General features: G+C 39.7%; 1 protein-coding gene across 2 annotated transcripts; it reads right to left on the bottom strand.

Moving 5' to 3' along the window:
- Positions 1-1,214: 1,214 nt before the first annotated feature.
- Positions 1,215-10,984, bottom strand: LOC124883209 (sodium-coupled neutral amino acid transporter 2-like). Of its 2 annotated transcripts, XM_047390201.1 has the most exons (15): positions 10,872-10,984; positions 10,697-10,778; positions 10,494-10,609; positions 5,968-6,041; positions 5,784-5,876; positions 5,425-5,500; positions 4,234-4,316; positions 4,079-4,137; positions 3,811-3,972; positions 3,280-3,359; positions 3,063-3,163; positions 1,915-2,039; positions 1,686-1,830; positions 1,491-1,588; positions 1,215-1,316 (listed from the first exon to the last, which is right to left on the bottom strand). In XM_047390201.1, the coding sequence occupies exons 1-15, from the start codon at positions 10,967-10,969 to the stop codon at positions 1,230-1,232; spliced, it is 1,479 nt and encodes a 492-aa protein (XP_047246157.1). In that variant the 5' UTR covers positions 10,970-10,984; the 3' UTR covers positions 1,215-1,229. The 2 variants fall into 2 exon arrangements, with proteins under 2 accessions (XP_047246157.1, XP_047246158.1); XM_047390202.1 differs by lacking the exons at positions 10,494-10,609; positions 10,872-10,984 and having other exon boundaries at positions 10,697-10,710.
- Positions 10,985-13,188: the final 2,204 nt, after the last annotated feature.

Raw genomic sequence — 13,188 nt, 5'->3', positions numbered from 1 at the left:
ATGGAGAGCTGGATTGAGCAATCCCTTTAGATATTGTCATGATGTAGGGTTGTTTGGTTTTTGGTTTCGGGTTTCTTCTTATGTTTTTCACATTTAAGGTTTTGACTCGTTCTTTTGTTATTCTTCTTAGATTTTGAATCATGCTTCTGTTATTTTCCTGGTCATGCTTAAGTTTTGTCATCTTGTTCATGTTTTGTCAAGTTTGGTTTTTGGATCTGGTTATGCTTTAGCTTCATGTTTTTCTAGTTTGTTTATTAGAGTCTCTGTTTTTGCCGCAGCCACGTTTTGTTCTATCTGTCAATTAAGTTTATTCGGCTCACCTGCTTCAAGTTAATCTGTCCCCTTGCTCCACCTGGTTTTCACTCGATATATTCACACCTGCTCTGTTTGTCTTCGTGGAAACATCTTTCACTCTCATGCTCATGTCTAGCTCTCTAACCGAGTCTTGTCTTTTTTTGATCATGCCATGCCTGTCTTGACTGCCCGTTTGTTTTGTTCCTGCCTCCTGCTGAATGTGAGTTTTTGTAATTAAACCTTTTCTTCACTTACCATCACGCTGCCTGCTCGTCTGCATTCTGGGGTCCAATATCAAGTAAACCGTGACAGACATGGGGAAGTAGGAGGGAGGGGTTAGCTCATCGGACAACGAAGATATATATTTTCTAAATCTTGAATAAACACTTTACATGATACAGTTTTAGTTGATATTCCATTATATTCAACTAAACTAGTCCAAATTCATGTAAACGTCCTTATAATGACACCCCCTGTATTGAAGAAACACTACTTTGTAAATATCATGATTTTAGGTTAAGCTGTTAAGTGTTAAAATTTAGGAGCTGCCTCGAAAAAAATTTAAAGTCATGACTTGTTATTCAAGCATATCTCGCTCACACTCCATCACCAAACCAGAATATTCCTTCAAACATTTGAAAATGGAGATTGACAACTCAAGACACAATAAATGCCCAAGATTCGAGGTTCCGTACATAGTACCTCATTTTGTTTAGACATTTTTTACAGCATGTATGTAATGTAAAACTAAAAGAAAATAATTTGAATGATGAATATGGTATGAATATTGAGTCCATCTCTACAGGGAGGAACAGCTTGTGAATATGATACATTGAAATTATAAAATAATAAATAATTAATATAGAGCTCCACCAAATTTCTGTTCAGTCTTTAAAACAAAAAAGTTGAAATATACAGATAATGTAGCTGAAGCTTCAGTGGTCTTCAGTGCTCCAGTCATGGATGATAAGACTCATGCAGACAAACATGACAAGAAATCCTATTATGAGGAACATGGTAGCCTTGAGGAGGAAAAAAACTTACAGTTAATGCTGTATGGTTCAGTTTGTCAATAACTTGTAAAATCCAGGATAAGGCTTTGCATTATGATTTTCTTTTACTATAACTCAGTGTTTTTGGCAATAATTCTATCACATGAGTAGGATAAAAGTAGTAAATGTTTGACAATGTCTTACCACAATCTTTTGCATGGATCTCATTGACTCCTTCTTGACAAGTTTGATATAGAAAGCTGAAGGCAGGATGAAGATCACAACTGGAGCAGCAGAGGAACCTGCAAAAATAGGAAAGACATTGTACAATTATCATTAAAGATCAATAATGCATTGTTATTAAGACATAAATACACATTAACATTTGCAGTTACTAACCAATAAAGCCAAAGATATCTCTGATGGTGGGGACAAAGATGACCAGAGTGTTGGTTCCTACCAGCAGGACCACGGCGATAATAATGTGACGGATCCAGCTGAAGTCCTTTGTTGGGCACAGTAGGTGGTTGACTGAGGTACGGATCTGTTCAGAACCAGACAAAGATTAGCCCTGGTGGACTTCATCCAGTCCTATTGGCTGACTGGATGGTAGACCTTAAACACTTACGGGGAAAAGCACCACAGGGACTGTGAGTGTGACAGCAGCCAGCACAGCCAGACGAACAACCAGCAGCAGAACATCGTACTTGTAGAACTTAGAATAGGTGTGGAGCAGCTCAGGCTCCACGTGGACTGCACAGAAATAGGACAGAGGTCACTTGAGTTAAATTTGGCAAATTTACTTATTCATTATGACTAGGAACAGTTAAATTGAACTTCACTTCAACTGCGATCATATCATCTAGTTGTCAAGCATTAGCATGCTAACACGGACTAAGATGTAAAGTACGCCTGACACCATCCACCATGTTTTCTAAAGAGAAGATTTCATTTTAACTTCAAACAGTTTAAAGCTTCTGCTATTATCTAACTTTGCAAATATGGGATATAGGTTTGATAAAACACCTTTATTGTTTTCGTGGAGATCAACAGAAATAAAATCACATAAACGCTTTACTCAATCTTACTGAGATGTCTCAATTATGACAAAATTATAATTCAGCCATCTTCATTAGTATATTAGGTATTTATTCTGTGTTTACCTGATGAACAGAACTAGTTTTCTATATTCTGCAGAGTTGCCATCTCTCTTTTCTGGAGTGAGACTCAGGCATTCCTCTAATTGTCTTTCACTCTGCCCAAATAAATGTGACTCCAAATAAGCAAAATGGCATCCCTCAAAGGAAAACTGGTTTCCATCTTGCAGTTTGCAATCATGCATAGGCTCCTGAACAATGAAGCAAGTGGAGCAACAGCTCTGCCATATTTCAAAGTGTGAAATAAAGTGTGAAATAAACCCTTTGTTCGAGGCAGCTTCTAAGAAGGAGGGATCTCCCGTTACGTCAAAGATCTATAAAAGCAAATCACAAAGACAAGAACTTGCCTTCGTGTAATATTTATTTCATTAAGAAGTGCAAAAAACTGCTGCATGGCAGACACCACATGTGAATGTCTTCAGCCTGCTGGACGAGTAAAAGACTTTGCACCTCTGAAGAAGAACCTTGGATCTGTACCCAGTAACTGACCTGTGCTCGAGCGAGAGGATTTGAGCCTAGATTCTCGATGAAGAGTTTGGTGTCTCTAAACATGTTGCCAAAGCCAATCCAGTACAAGCCAAATGTACCTTTTAAGGTTTTTAAATCTTGTTGGACTTACTGTAGAAGGTGAGGTATCCGAAGAGGGCGGCCAGCAGGTAAATGCTGAACATAGCCATGAAGGACACGTTGGCCACATTCTGCATCTTTTTGCGTGACCGGCTGTTCAGGGTAGATGTGTATTATTTAGACATCAGACCAAACTTTGAAGAAATATACAATTGGTTTAATTTAAACCTTATAGGAGCTTCAAGTTAAACCAATGCAGCGTTACTTACTCTTTGAGCTCCTCATACATGGGTAGGATAGTAGGGTGGCATGCAAAGGCACAGGTAAGGATGGGTATGGCATAGACAGTCTGGAAAGATGGAAAAAGGTAAAAGATTTAATGTGAATCTACAAGTGCCATAGTTTGGTCTTTGTTGGAGCAATATGCGGGGAAGAACTACTGAAGCTTGAGGTTTTCAGGTAAGATGAGTCTTTATTATCTATGGCAGGACACAGACAGGGTAGCCAACACACGAGATCGCACATACACATAACACAAGGAACCAGCGGGGAACGACGGAAACAAACTGGCTTAAATACAAAAACTGAACAGCAGGGGGAACCAATGAAAAACGTGACAAGACAATCAAGGGAAAACACAGAACAGGTGTGGGGTTGGGGTGCAGGGAGACAGAAAACAAAAGACTAGACCAGGTAATTTAACAAAAACACAAACTCAAGAACTCAAAACACAAACAGGTATAGCAACAAGTATAATTGAAAATATTAAAATCTCTTTAAACTGCAAGAGATTTATTTACCTGTGAGTTGTAAACAAAGTATTTAGGCTTGCAAGTGTCGTCGTTGTCGTCGTCACTAGTGACGTTGTCGATGTGGGGGGTGCTGTTCAACATATGCATGGTTTCATTCACAGTGTCAGGAGTAGGCAGAGGGCACGGCATCTGGAACTTCTTAATGATCACCTGCAGGAACATATAGGAAAACATGTTTTTGGACTGCGCTGGAGTTTTACAATATAAAAAAAATGAATTGTTAAGGAATAAGGAAACAATGAGTCGGTATACTCACCACAATTAGAAAGAACACCATACAGAGTAGAGACAGACCACTGCTATAAGCGAGGTAACCTAAGGAAGAAAGAAAACATTTCTGTTTAAAGCTGCCGCTTAGATTTTATGATTATTTAATAAGTAAATTTTACGCCACACGCACACTCTAATTACCTAAGTTCCTGAGCAGCGAGAGGGGCAGAATAACAAAAAGGGACACCAGCAGCACAAGGTAATTTCCATTGATGTACCATTCACTGAAACAGCCAAATAACACAAACTGACACCAGTGAAATGATGCAATATAAGTCAGTCAATTCATCACAGGTAGTCATTTACTTTAGTTACTGAATTTGATCGCATAAACTGTGCTGCGCAGGATGACTGCACCATTCTCAGAAATAGACACAACAAAGCAGAACATAGGAGCCACAGTGTTTTTTAAATTGGAGAGAGGTCACAGTGAGCTCATCCTGCGCACCATCTCAATGCGGCACCAGCTGCATCTTCTAAAAGGGGCTCTTTGAAGGACCTGCTCTGAAAGAGTGTGCTGGCGTCCTGTCAATCTGTCTAGATGCCCGTCCTGCCCAGACACAGCCAACATCCCTCCTCCGCTCGTACTGATAGACAAAGACTGAATCACCTTCTCTAAGAGTTAGCTTCAGATAAACAACTGGTAGCCATTTTGCTCGACTTGCCACTTTTTCTCGAGTGGTTTTCTAGAGGGTGGTTCAACTAGAGGGTGCTATAGAACAACGTTTACAGTAATAGCTCCTGTTTAGTCAACACAATCAGTTTACTGTCAAATTTGTGCTAATCATTTAGCAATTTTTGTAGTTTTCATCTTTTTGTACATATTTTACAAATTGTTGAAAAAACTTTATTGGTTATGAAAAGGAACCATTTGCCAGGGAACATTTGGTACTGGCCATGTGTAAATTCATACCCGTCTTGGGTTTGTTTTGTACCTGCTTTGACAACCAATGATTTTAGGTAATTTTCTATGTGACTCTACTGCAGGAAATGCGGCTATGTGGCCCAAATTGCAAATATCTACCAGTAGGAGAGGCTTAGATTTGTTTGGGTTTCCTCCCGGATCACAATATGTCATATTTTACCAAATGGTGATCAGAACCAAAAAAAAAATAATTTAAACAGAGTGAAGTACAAATTTATGCAAAAATTATTTTCACCATAATTGATTCAAATACTTAATTACAGAACAACGGATATGCAATGATTTAAATAAATGGGTATGAAATGTTTTTTTTTTTTTTCACAATTACAAAATAGAAGAAGAAAGAGACAAAACTGCAAGGGTATGAAGTAGAGGAATGAATTGAAAGATCATATTTAGCTACTCACCCATCACTTGCTCCAGTAAAAGATTGAATAACAATGGGGAGCTCATATTTGATGATATAGAGGTAGCTCGACATGGCTGTAAAGGAAAACAAAAAACAGATCAGTGGGTGCATTTTATTCAAAAATAAGCCAAGTCATGCTCCTGCAAGGTACCCAGCTGCATCTTGGTGAATGATGTTCCTCAGGAAAAAGAAGTGACTTTGGAAGCAACTGTATGATCTGCCAACACATTCTACTCAAGATCTGGTTGTTTCCCCCTGTTCTCTCAGTTTAGTAAGCATTTTTGGCTTAAAAACACCACATGGTGGATGAACATTGGGAGCAATTAAATCATTGTCATCATTTTGTCAGCCCCTCACCTCCAATGTTCTGCATGGTGATGGAGCAGGACGTTGCGAGCTTGCCTGGCATCCCAAAGGCTTTGTAACCTAGTGCCTCGTAAACAAGAGCACCTTGGAAAAAAGAATAACCCAAAAGTTTTACATCTGACATTTAAATGTGATCAAACATAAAAAGCTGCTGGGAAGTTGGGCTGGTCCTCACCTCCTTCATTGGCTGTCTTCAGCAGTAAGTGTACAGAATACAAGGAGAAACTGGCAGCTAAAATCAGGAGAATCCTGTAAATACACAAGAAGAGCTTTTTAGCTGTAGGCAACTTGTCTTTATTGGCAATAAATAAATAAAATTAAGCTAGGTGGATCGTTGCGACTAAATTTGTGCCTGGACATTAAAAGCCTTTTCAGCCACTAACAAGAAATACACTGCCTGGCCAAAAAAAGGACACCACCTGGATTTAACTAAGCAAATATGTACGAGCCTTCTATTGGATAATTACTGCATGGGCGACTATGTTTCAGCTTGCAACAAGTTATTGAACCCCAGCTGATGCAATTAATAGCTTCTCATTTCTTAAGCAACCATGTCGAAAGACATTCTATGCTCGAGGAAAAGATGTCAATCTGTTTAAGAAGGGACAAATCATTGGCATGCATCAAGCAGAGAAAACATCTAAGGAGATTGCAAAAACTACAATAGTTGGGTGGAGAACTGGCCAATGCAGTATTAAAAACTGGAAGGATGGTGGGGAACCATCTCCTTAGAGGAAGAAATGGGGTCGGCAAAATATCCTGAATGGTAGTGATTGTTTAGCCAAATCAAATCGAAGAAAAACAACAGTAGAACTCTGGGCTATGTTTAATAGTGAAAGTAAGAACATTTCCACACGCATAATGTGAAGGGAACTCAAGGGATTGGGACTGACCAGCCGTGTAGCTGTAAGAAAACCACTAATCAGTGAGGCTAACCAGAAAAAAAGACTACAGTTTTCCAGGGAGCATAAAGATTGGACTCTGGAGCAATGGAAGAAGGTCATGTGGTCTGATGAGTCCAGTTTATCCTGTTCCAGAGTTATGTGTGCATCAGGGTAAGAAGAGAGGCAGGTGAAGCAAGGCACCCATCATGCCTCGTGCCTACTGTACATGCCTGAGGAGGCAGTGCTATTAGGGGTTGTTGCAGTTGGTCTAGTTTCAGCAACATTATGTGCCCAAAGAACGAGGTCAGCTGACTACATGAATATAATGAATAACCAGGTTATTTCATCAATGGATTTTTTCTTCCCTAATGTCACGGGCATATTCCAAGATGACAATGCCAAGATTCATCTGCCTCGAACTGGGAAAGAGTGATTCAGCAAACATTAGACATCATTTTCACACATGGATTGGCCACCACAGAGTCCAGACCCAAACCCTATTAAGAATCTTTGGGGTGTGCTGGAGAAGGCCTTATGCAGTGGTCAGACTCTCCCATCTTCAATACAAAGTCAGTCAGTCACTTTCTACTGCTTATTCCATAGTGGGTCACGGGGGAGCTGGAGCCTCTCTCCAGCAGTCTACGGGCGAGAGGCAGGGCACACCCTGGACAGGTTGCCAATCCATCACAGGGTAACACAGAGGCATACAGGACAAACAACCATGTACACCTAAGGGCAATTTAGAGAGACTAATTAACCTAACATTCATGTTTTTAGACTGTAGGAGGAAGCCGGAGTACCCGGTGAGAATCCACGCATTTACAGGCAACACCACGCAGAAAGACCCCCGGCCGGGAGGGAGAGGCAACAACGCTACCAACTGCACCACCGTGCACCCCCCAATTGATAAACAGTTGTGTTCAAAATAATAGCAGTAAAAGACTAACCAGATTAATCACTACTTTTGGTAAAAATCATATTACAAAATGGCAAACAATTTACTAGTAGGTGCAATAGAGTCATAGAAAACAAGACCAACATTCACTGTATGCATGCTTCTGAGTCTGTGTAATTGGATAGTTGATTGAAAAAATTCTGTTCAAATAATAGCCCTGTGGAGTTCAGTTATTGAGGTCATTCATTCGGTAAAGAAACATGTATTTATGGATGATGTCAGCATATGGTGTACATTATTGATTGTAGAGGATAAAACATATAAAGAAGTGAAAAAGAAGTGCAAAAAATGATAGGCTGCTCAACAAAAATGATGTACAATGTTTTAAAATAAGCCAAACCTGAAAGACATGGAAGAAAACGAAAGACGACTATTCGAACGGGTCCAACAATAGCCAGAATGGCAAAAACTCAGCCAATGATCAGCTCCAGGTTGATCAAATGTCTGAAGTTAAAGGTGAGTAGTGTGCCAATTAGAAGACGCCAGTGTGAAGCTAATCTATGGGCAAGCAGCCCTCGCAAAGTAACACTGTTACAAAAAAGTGCTGGAGAGGATACAATTTGCCAAAGAACACATTAACTGGCCTGAAGAGAAATGGAGAAATATTCTGTGAACTGATGAAAGTAAGATTGTTCTTTTTGGGTCAAAGGGCTGCAGAGAGTTTGTCAGACGACCTACAAACACTGATTTGAAGCCACAATATACTCTGAAGGCAAGGAAGCATGGTGGTTCAAGCATCATGATATGAGGATGATTTTTGTTTCTATTTATTGCATACAAAGAATAATGGATCAGTTCGCATATACCAAAATACTTGAGCCGGTTATGTTGCCTTATGCCAAAAAGGAATTCCCTTGAAATGGGTTTTTTAACAAGACGACGACCCCAAACACACCAGTAAGCGAGCAGCATCTTGGTTCCAGACCAACAAAATAAAAGTTATGGAGTGGCCAATCCCCAGACCATAATCCTATGAAAAACCTGTGGGGGGACATCACAAATGCATTTTTCTGAGGCAAAACCAAGAAATGCATAGGAACTGAGGTCTGTTGTTAAATCTTCCCGGGCTGGAATACCTGTTCACAGGGGCCAGAGGTTGGTCGACTCCATGCAACACAGATGTGAAACAGTTTTCAGAAACAGTGGTTATACTACTAACTACTACTTTAGTGATTCACAGAAATGGTAAATTCTAAAGTTTTTTCAGTTTATACAGTAAACATCTGAGCTTGTAAAGAAAATTGCAGATACTGATTCCTTACATCCTACTGATGTTTTCAATTTCTGTGATGTAATTAAAAGATTGATACATTTTTCTTTGTGGTTTGATTTAGAATATATTGTGCAATATATTGTTCCCAATGCATGGAAATAAAAACTATTCTGAGAATGTTGAGCTTTACTCACTTTTTTAAACATACTGCCATTATTTTGAACACAACTGTATTTCATGTTTAAAGTGAGTTATTTGCTAGAAGGAGGCCTTTTACTACATGCGGAATTGTTGACAAGTGGTTTTGGATTGAAAAGCGACAATTAAAAGTTCAGAAAAAGATGGCTAAGAAATTATCCACCACTAACCTAGCTCACAAGTCAGCTGGTGCAACATGAGTGCATCTTGCTGGAGCAAAGAGTACAACTGTTGACCATTTGCATGACCAAACCAGGCTGCACAAACTGACATAAGCTTGGAAGAAGAATGCGAAGATTTAAAATTTTTTATTATTTTTTTAAAGGGCAGTGTGATAGCTAACGTGCCATGTGCTGCTAAATCATGTCTGATATTTCTGTTGTCTTGATTGGCTGCGACAGGAAAATCAGTGTACCCCATTTAGGTTTGGAGCTCGGATCTTGCAATTACTTTTTCGGTAACAGAGTAATTAAACGAATTATTTTTCTCATTTCCGTAACAACGTTATGATGTTTACAGTGTAACGCAACGCGTTACTAGAACTCAGTTAGCGGGGTTTAATAAGAGCACTGTCTGCTGCTGCGGAGAGATCTGCTTTTCTCCTGCAGTTGCAGTGAGTGTCTTTTAAAGCTCTTCAAGGAAAAAGCAGGAGGTGGGGGAAGAGGGGAGGGGGGCACGGACAAATAGCAGCATACATGATGGTGATTGGCTGAGAAGGCATCAGGTAGGCAAGTTTTCACCACACAGATGGAGTAAATGACAACAGGAGAGAAACATGAAGATGGAGGGGAGTCTTATGAATTCAAAGACAGTGTTTGAATATTGGAAGTTTAGGCAATATTTCACGTTCGCTGAAGTTAAAGGCAAAAATGTGCATGGGATTTGCAAGTTATGTCCGGGAACAAAGAAATTATCCACGTCCGTGTCCAGCAACTCTTCAGACCCCTTGTGAGACCATATGCTGGTGCGGTTGGCCCTGGGTTCCTCCTAAGTTTAGGGAACTGATATACATCCTTCCTAAAAGCTCCCTTGACTAAAGAATTTATTTCACACTTGTGTGAAATGCTGTGAGTCCTGGGATTCTTTACCAGTTCCTTTGTTTGGCTTGGCTCAACAAATATATATGTATTTTGTTGCTAGATGTGTTTTTGTAGCTTGAGTCATTTTCAATTATAAGTCGCAGAGTGGGGTAATAGTGAAAATACTGATGGTTACAGGCCTTTTTGTGAAATTATGATGGTAACAGTGTTAGAAGATTCGAAGGCACTATTTGTAAGTCTATATGAACAGAACAGTGCTATACCTATTTTGCAGAGTTTGGGATCAGGAGATGATACCTTAAAGTGACACTTACCTGAACTGCCCTTCGGCTGAATCTGTGAAATCTTGTGAAACACTGGAGCTAAAAATGAGGCTTTATGTTTTCGATACTGGAAAGGTGGAGTGCTTACACAAACTGGATGATACCAGCGTTGGCCATAGCATAGGACAGACCCAGGATTCCACTGCCCATGATGGCATTGGCCAGGTTGAAGACAGACATGCCAAAGGCCTTTTTGTGCTGGTGCTGAGGAGAAGAAAACACAGGATTTGCAAACAATAATATAAAACAAACTACATCTTATGCAATGAAAATAGATCTACTGCAACTCACATATTCCGTTTCATATTTCCTCTCACTTGGGGTGTGTTCAGGGAGGATGTTTTGACCCTCCGCGTCTAAGTCAGGATATTGCCTTTAATAGAAGATAGAGACTATCAAGTTAAATGTGTTGGCAACATATTAAAGTTTTTTTGGTGTGTGAGAACAATGTTAAATTGAGCCTCACCCATCCAGAGGATCCATCTGCATAACGTCAGAGTATAGTAAGTCATTGCTGTTGAAGCTGCAGCTCTCGTCGTCTCGAGGAGTGTTCGTGCATTTCATCTCATATTCATCACTAGTCTGCTTGTCCTCAGGCCTGCTGTGGTTTTTGTTGCTCAGGTTGAAGATGTGCGTACCAGTGAAAACACTTCTGGGGTGCTGAGGAGAAAACAGAACGTTCAGGGAATGCTGCTGAAAAAGAAAAGGCATCTGGCTGAATATAAAAAAATACATTGAAACTTACATATGAATTGTAGTTTGGTTTAAGTTCAAGGTGTTTGCTTTGAAACAATAGAGAGTTTTGTAGTTAATTTGTTGACAGGATTTCAAATATTTGTGTGTGTGTGTGTGTGTGAAACATGCAAAGACGAGCCTCATCTATACATAGGGATGTTTTTCCTCAAGTCAGAGTGAAGAGGGGAGTTATCGTTGTTGGAGTTGCAGCTGTCACCATCTCCAGGATTTCTAATTGCAGTTTCAGCACCGGGCTGCTCATCGTTGGGCACTGGGGCTAAAAATGAGGGAATTCTATTGATACTTTTTTTTCAGTGTTGATATAGATGATAGATAATATATGCTTACACATGCGCCGCCCCATTGCAAAAGACTGACCGATGCCACTGTCCATGTTTTTGTTGCCGTGAATGAAGGGAGTCCTACCACAAGAAGGATCGTCCTGATACAGTGGAGAAACCAGAGCTTTGTCAAGGACTACCAGAAAGAACAATTTTCATGGGTGAAGTAAAAACCACCACTTACAGTACTTGTTCAGTTTCTTTCTCTATCTTTGGGTTTTGGTCATGGTCGGACTTTTAAATCTTTTCATCTAAATTGAAGTGTTGGCTTTAACAGAAGAGACAGAATTTAATATTTAATTTGCTTACATCCTGTAAACAGGGAGGTTTGTTTTTTATCAGCACAGATTAAATTGAGCCTCACCCATCTACAGGATCCTCACTCTTCAAATCAGGGGGGTGCTCTTTAGTGTTGTCAGATATGTTGTCTTTGTCTTCTAGAACAGTGTCTGAAATTGTCATTTCAGTTTTAGCATCAGACTACTTTTCACTGGGCACTGGAGCTAAAAATGCTGAGAAATATGTCTCAGCAAAGTACTGTTATAGGACAACACTGTCAGGATCTCTGCTGTCAAGTCCCTTGCCGCTTGATGGGGCTTCCTGGCCCTGGTGCTAAGTAGAAAACAGAACGGTCGGACAGTTATTCTTTTCAAAAATCAAAAATGACTTCAGGAAAAAAAATAAAAGATGTTGCAACTTACAGATTCTGTGGAATGTTTCGTCTTGCTTCAAAGAGCAGAAACTTGTGTTAAATGTGTTGGCATGATGTAAAGTTTTTCTTCTTTGGCTTTGTAAAGAAAAGATAAAGTGTGCCACATTTATTGCTGAAGGTCCTCAGATGGTCTTCAGACAGATGATGTTAATATCAGCATTGCCGCTGTTATTGTCTCAGTGTCTAGACGTCTCATCTCAGTGTGAGCACCAGACTCCAGTAACTTAGCATCTTAGAGCTAAAAAGCAAAAAGAAAGCAGGGGGTTACAGTATTAACTTGCATCATATCTACACTGCACCTGCCTATTTATTCTGCTCAGTGTGTGTGTATAGTCTAAATGGTAGAAATAATAGCTCTTGTCAGATCGCCCTTTCAATCTCTGACCCACATCTCTGTTATTCCTTGTTATTAACTGACAGAGCCCAACAGAAGTCCTGATAAGCCTCTGATCCACCTCAGGAACTAGACACAGAGCTGCAACCTTCATGAGTGGTAAGTGTGAGATGGGATTGCCAAAGTGATATGTTACAAAGTAAAGAAAGCAGCAGCACAGGGAGTGGCACCAAACTATGGAATCAGTGGATACAGATAATAACATATTGAAGATGGCAGCCAACAACTATGCTTGTATTTCAAGCATTAAATGTATTTGGAGCCTGCATGACAATCAGTGTACAAAGCTCAATTAAAAGGGGTTAGAAACCCAGTTTCTCTTCTTGTCCCATAACACTATCTTAATATGTTTTACATAAGGTTTATAAAAAAAAACGTCATACAGACAAAGGTAAAGGAATCAGTAGATTTGTATTTCTGATTTTACAGCAGAGCTGGTTCTGGAGCTCTGCTGGCTACAGTGTCTGCCTTCAGGTTCTCTTGAAGAATAAATAGGGTTTCACTGAGCTGGAGAATTTTTAATATGGGTGAAACCATTTTCAAAATCCACATTTAAAACATTTATCAATTCTAAGTTACAAGGCTGGTCAAATTGAAGGTA

This window comes from Girardinichthys multiradiatus, chromosome 17, assembly GCF_021462225.1.
Source record: "Girardinichthys multiradiatus isolate DD_20200921_A chromosome 17, DD_fGirMul_XY1, whole genome shotgun sequence".
Classification (NCBI taxonomy): domain Eukaryota; kingdom Metazoa; phylum Chordata; class Actinopteri; order Cyprinodontiformes; family Goodeidae; genus Girardinichthys; species Girardinichthys multiradiatus.
Note: the sequence above shows the minus strand (reverse complement) of the source record. Positions and strands in the feature narration are given on the sequence as shown.

Bases quoted from the DNA above. Each gene is read 5' to 3' on its own strand.
- LOC124883209 (XM_047390201.1), bottom strand. From the start codon at position 10,969: ATGAAATGCACGAACACTCCTCGAGACGACGAGAGCTGCAGCTTCAAC. The intron at 10,779-10,871 runs GTGAGGCTCAAT...CTTCTATTAAAG, and splicing joins CAGATGGATCCTCTGGATGG to GCAATATCCTGACTTAGACG. The intron at 3,360-3,810 runs GTAAATAAATCT...CCATCTTTCCAG, and splicing joins ACTTTGTTTACAACTCACAG to ACTGTCTATGCCATACCCAT.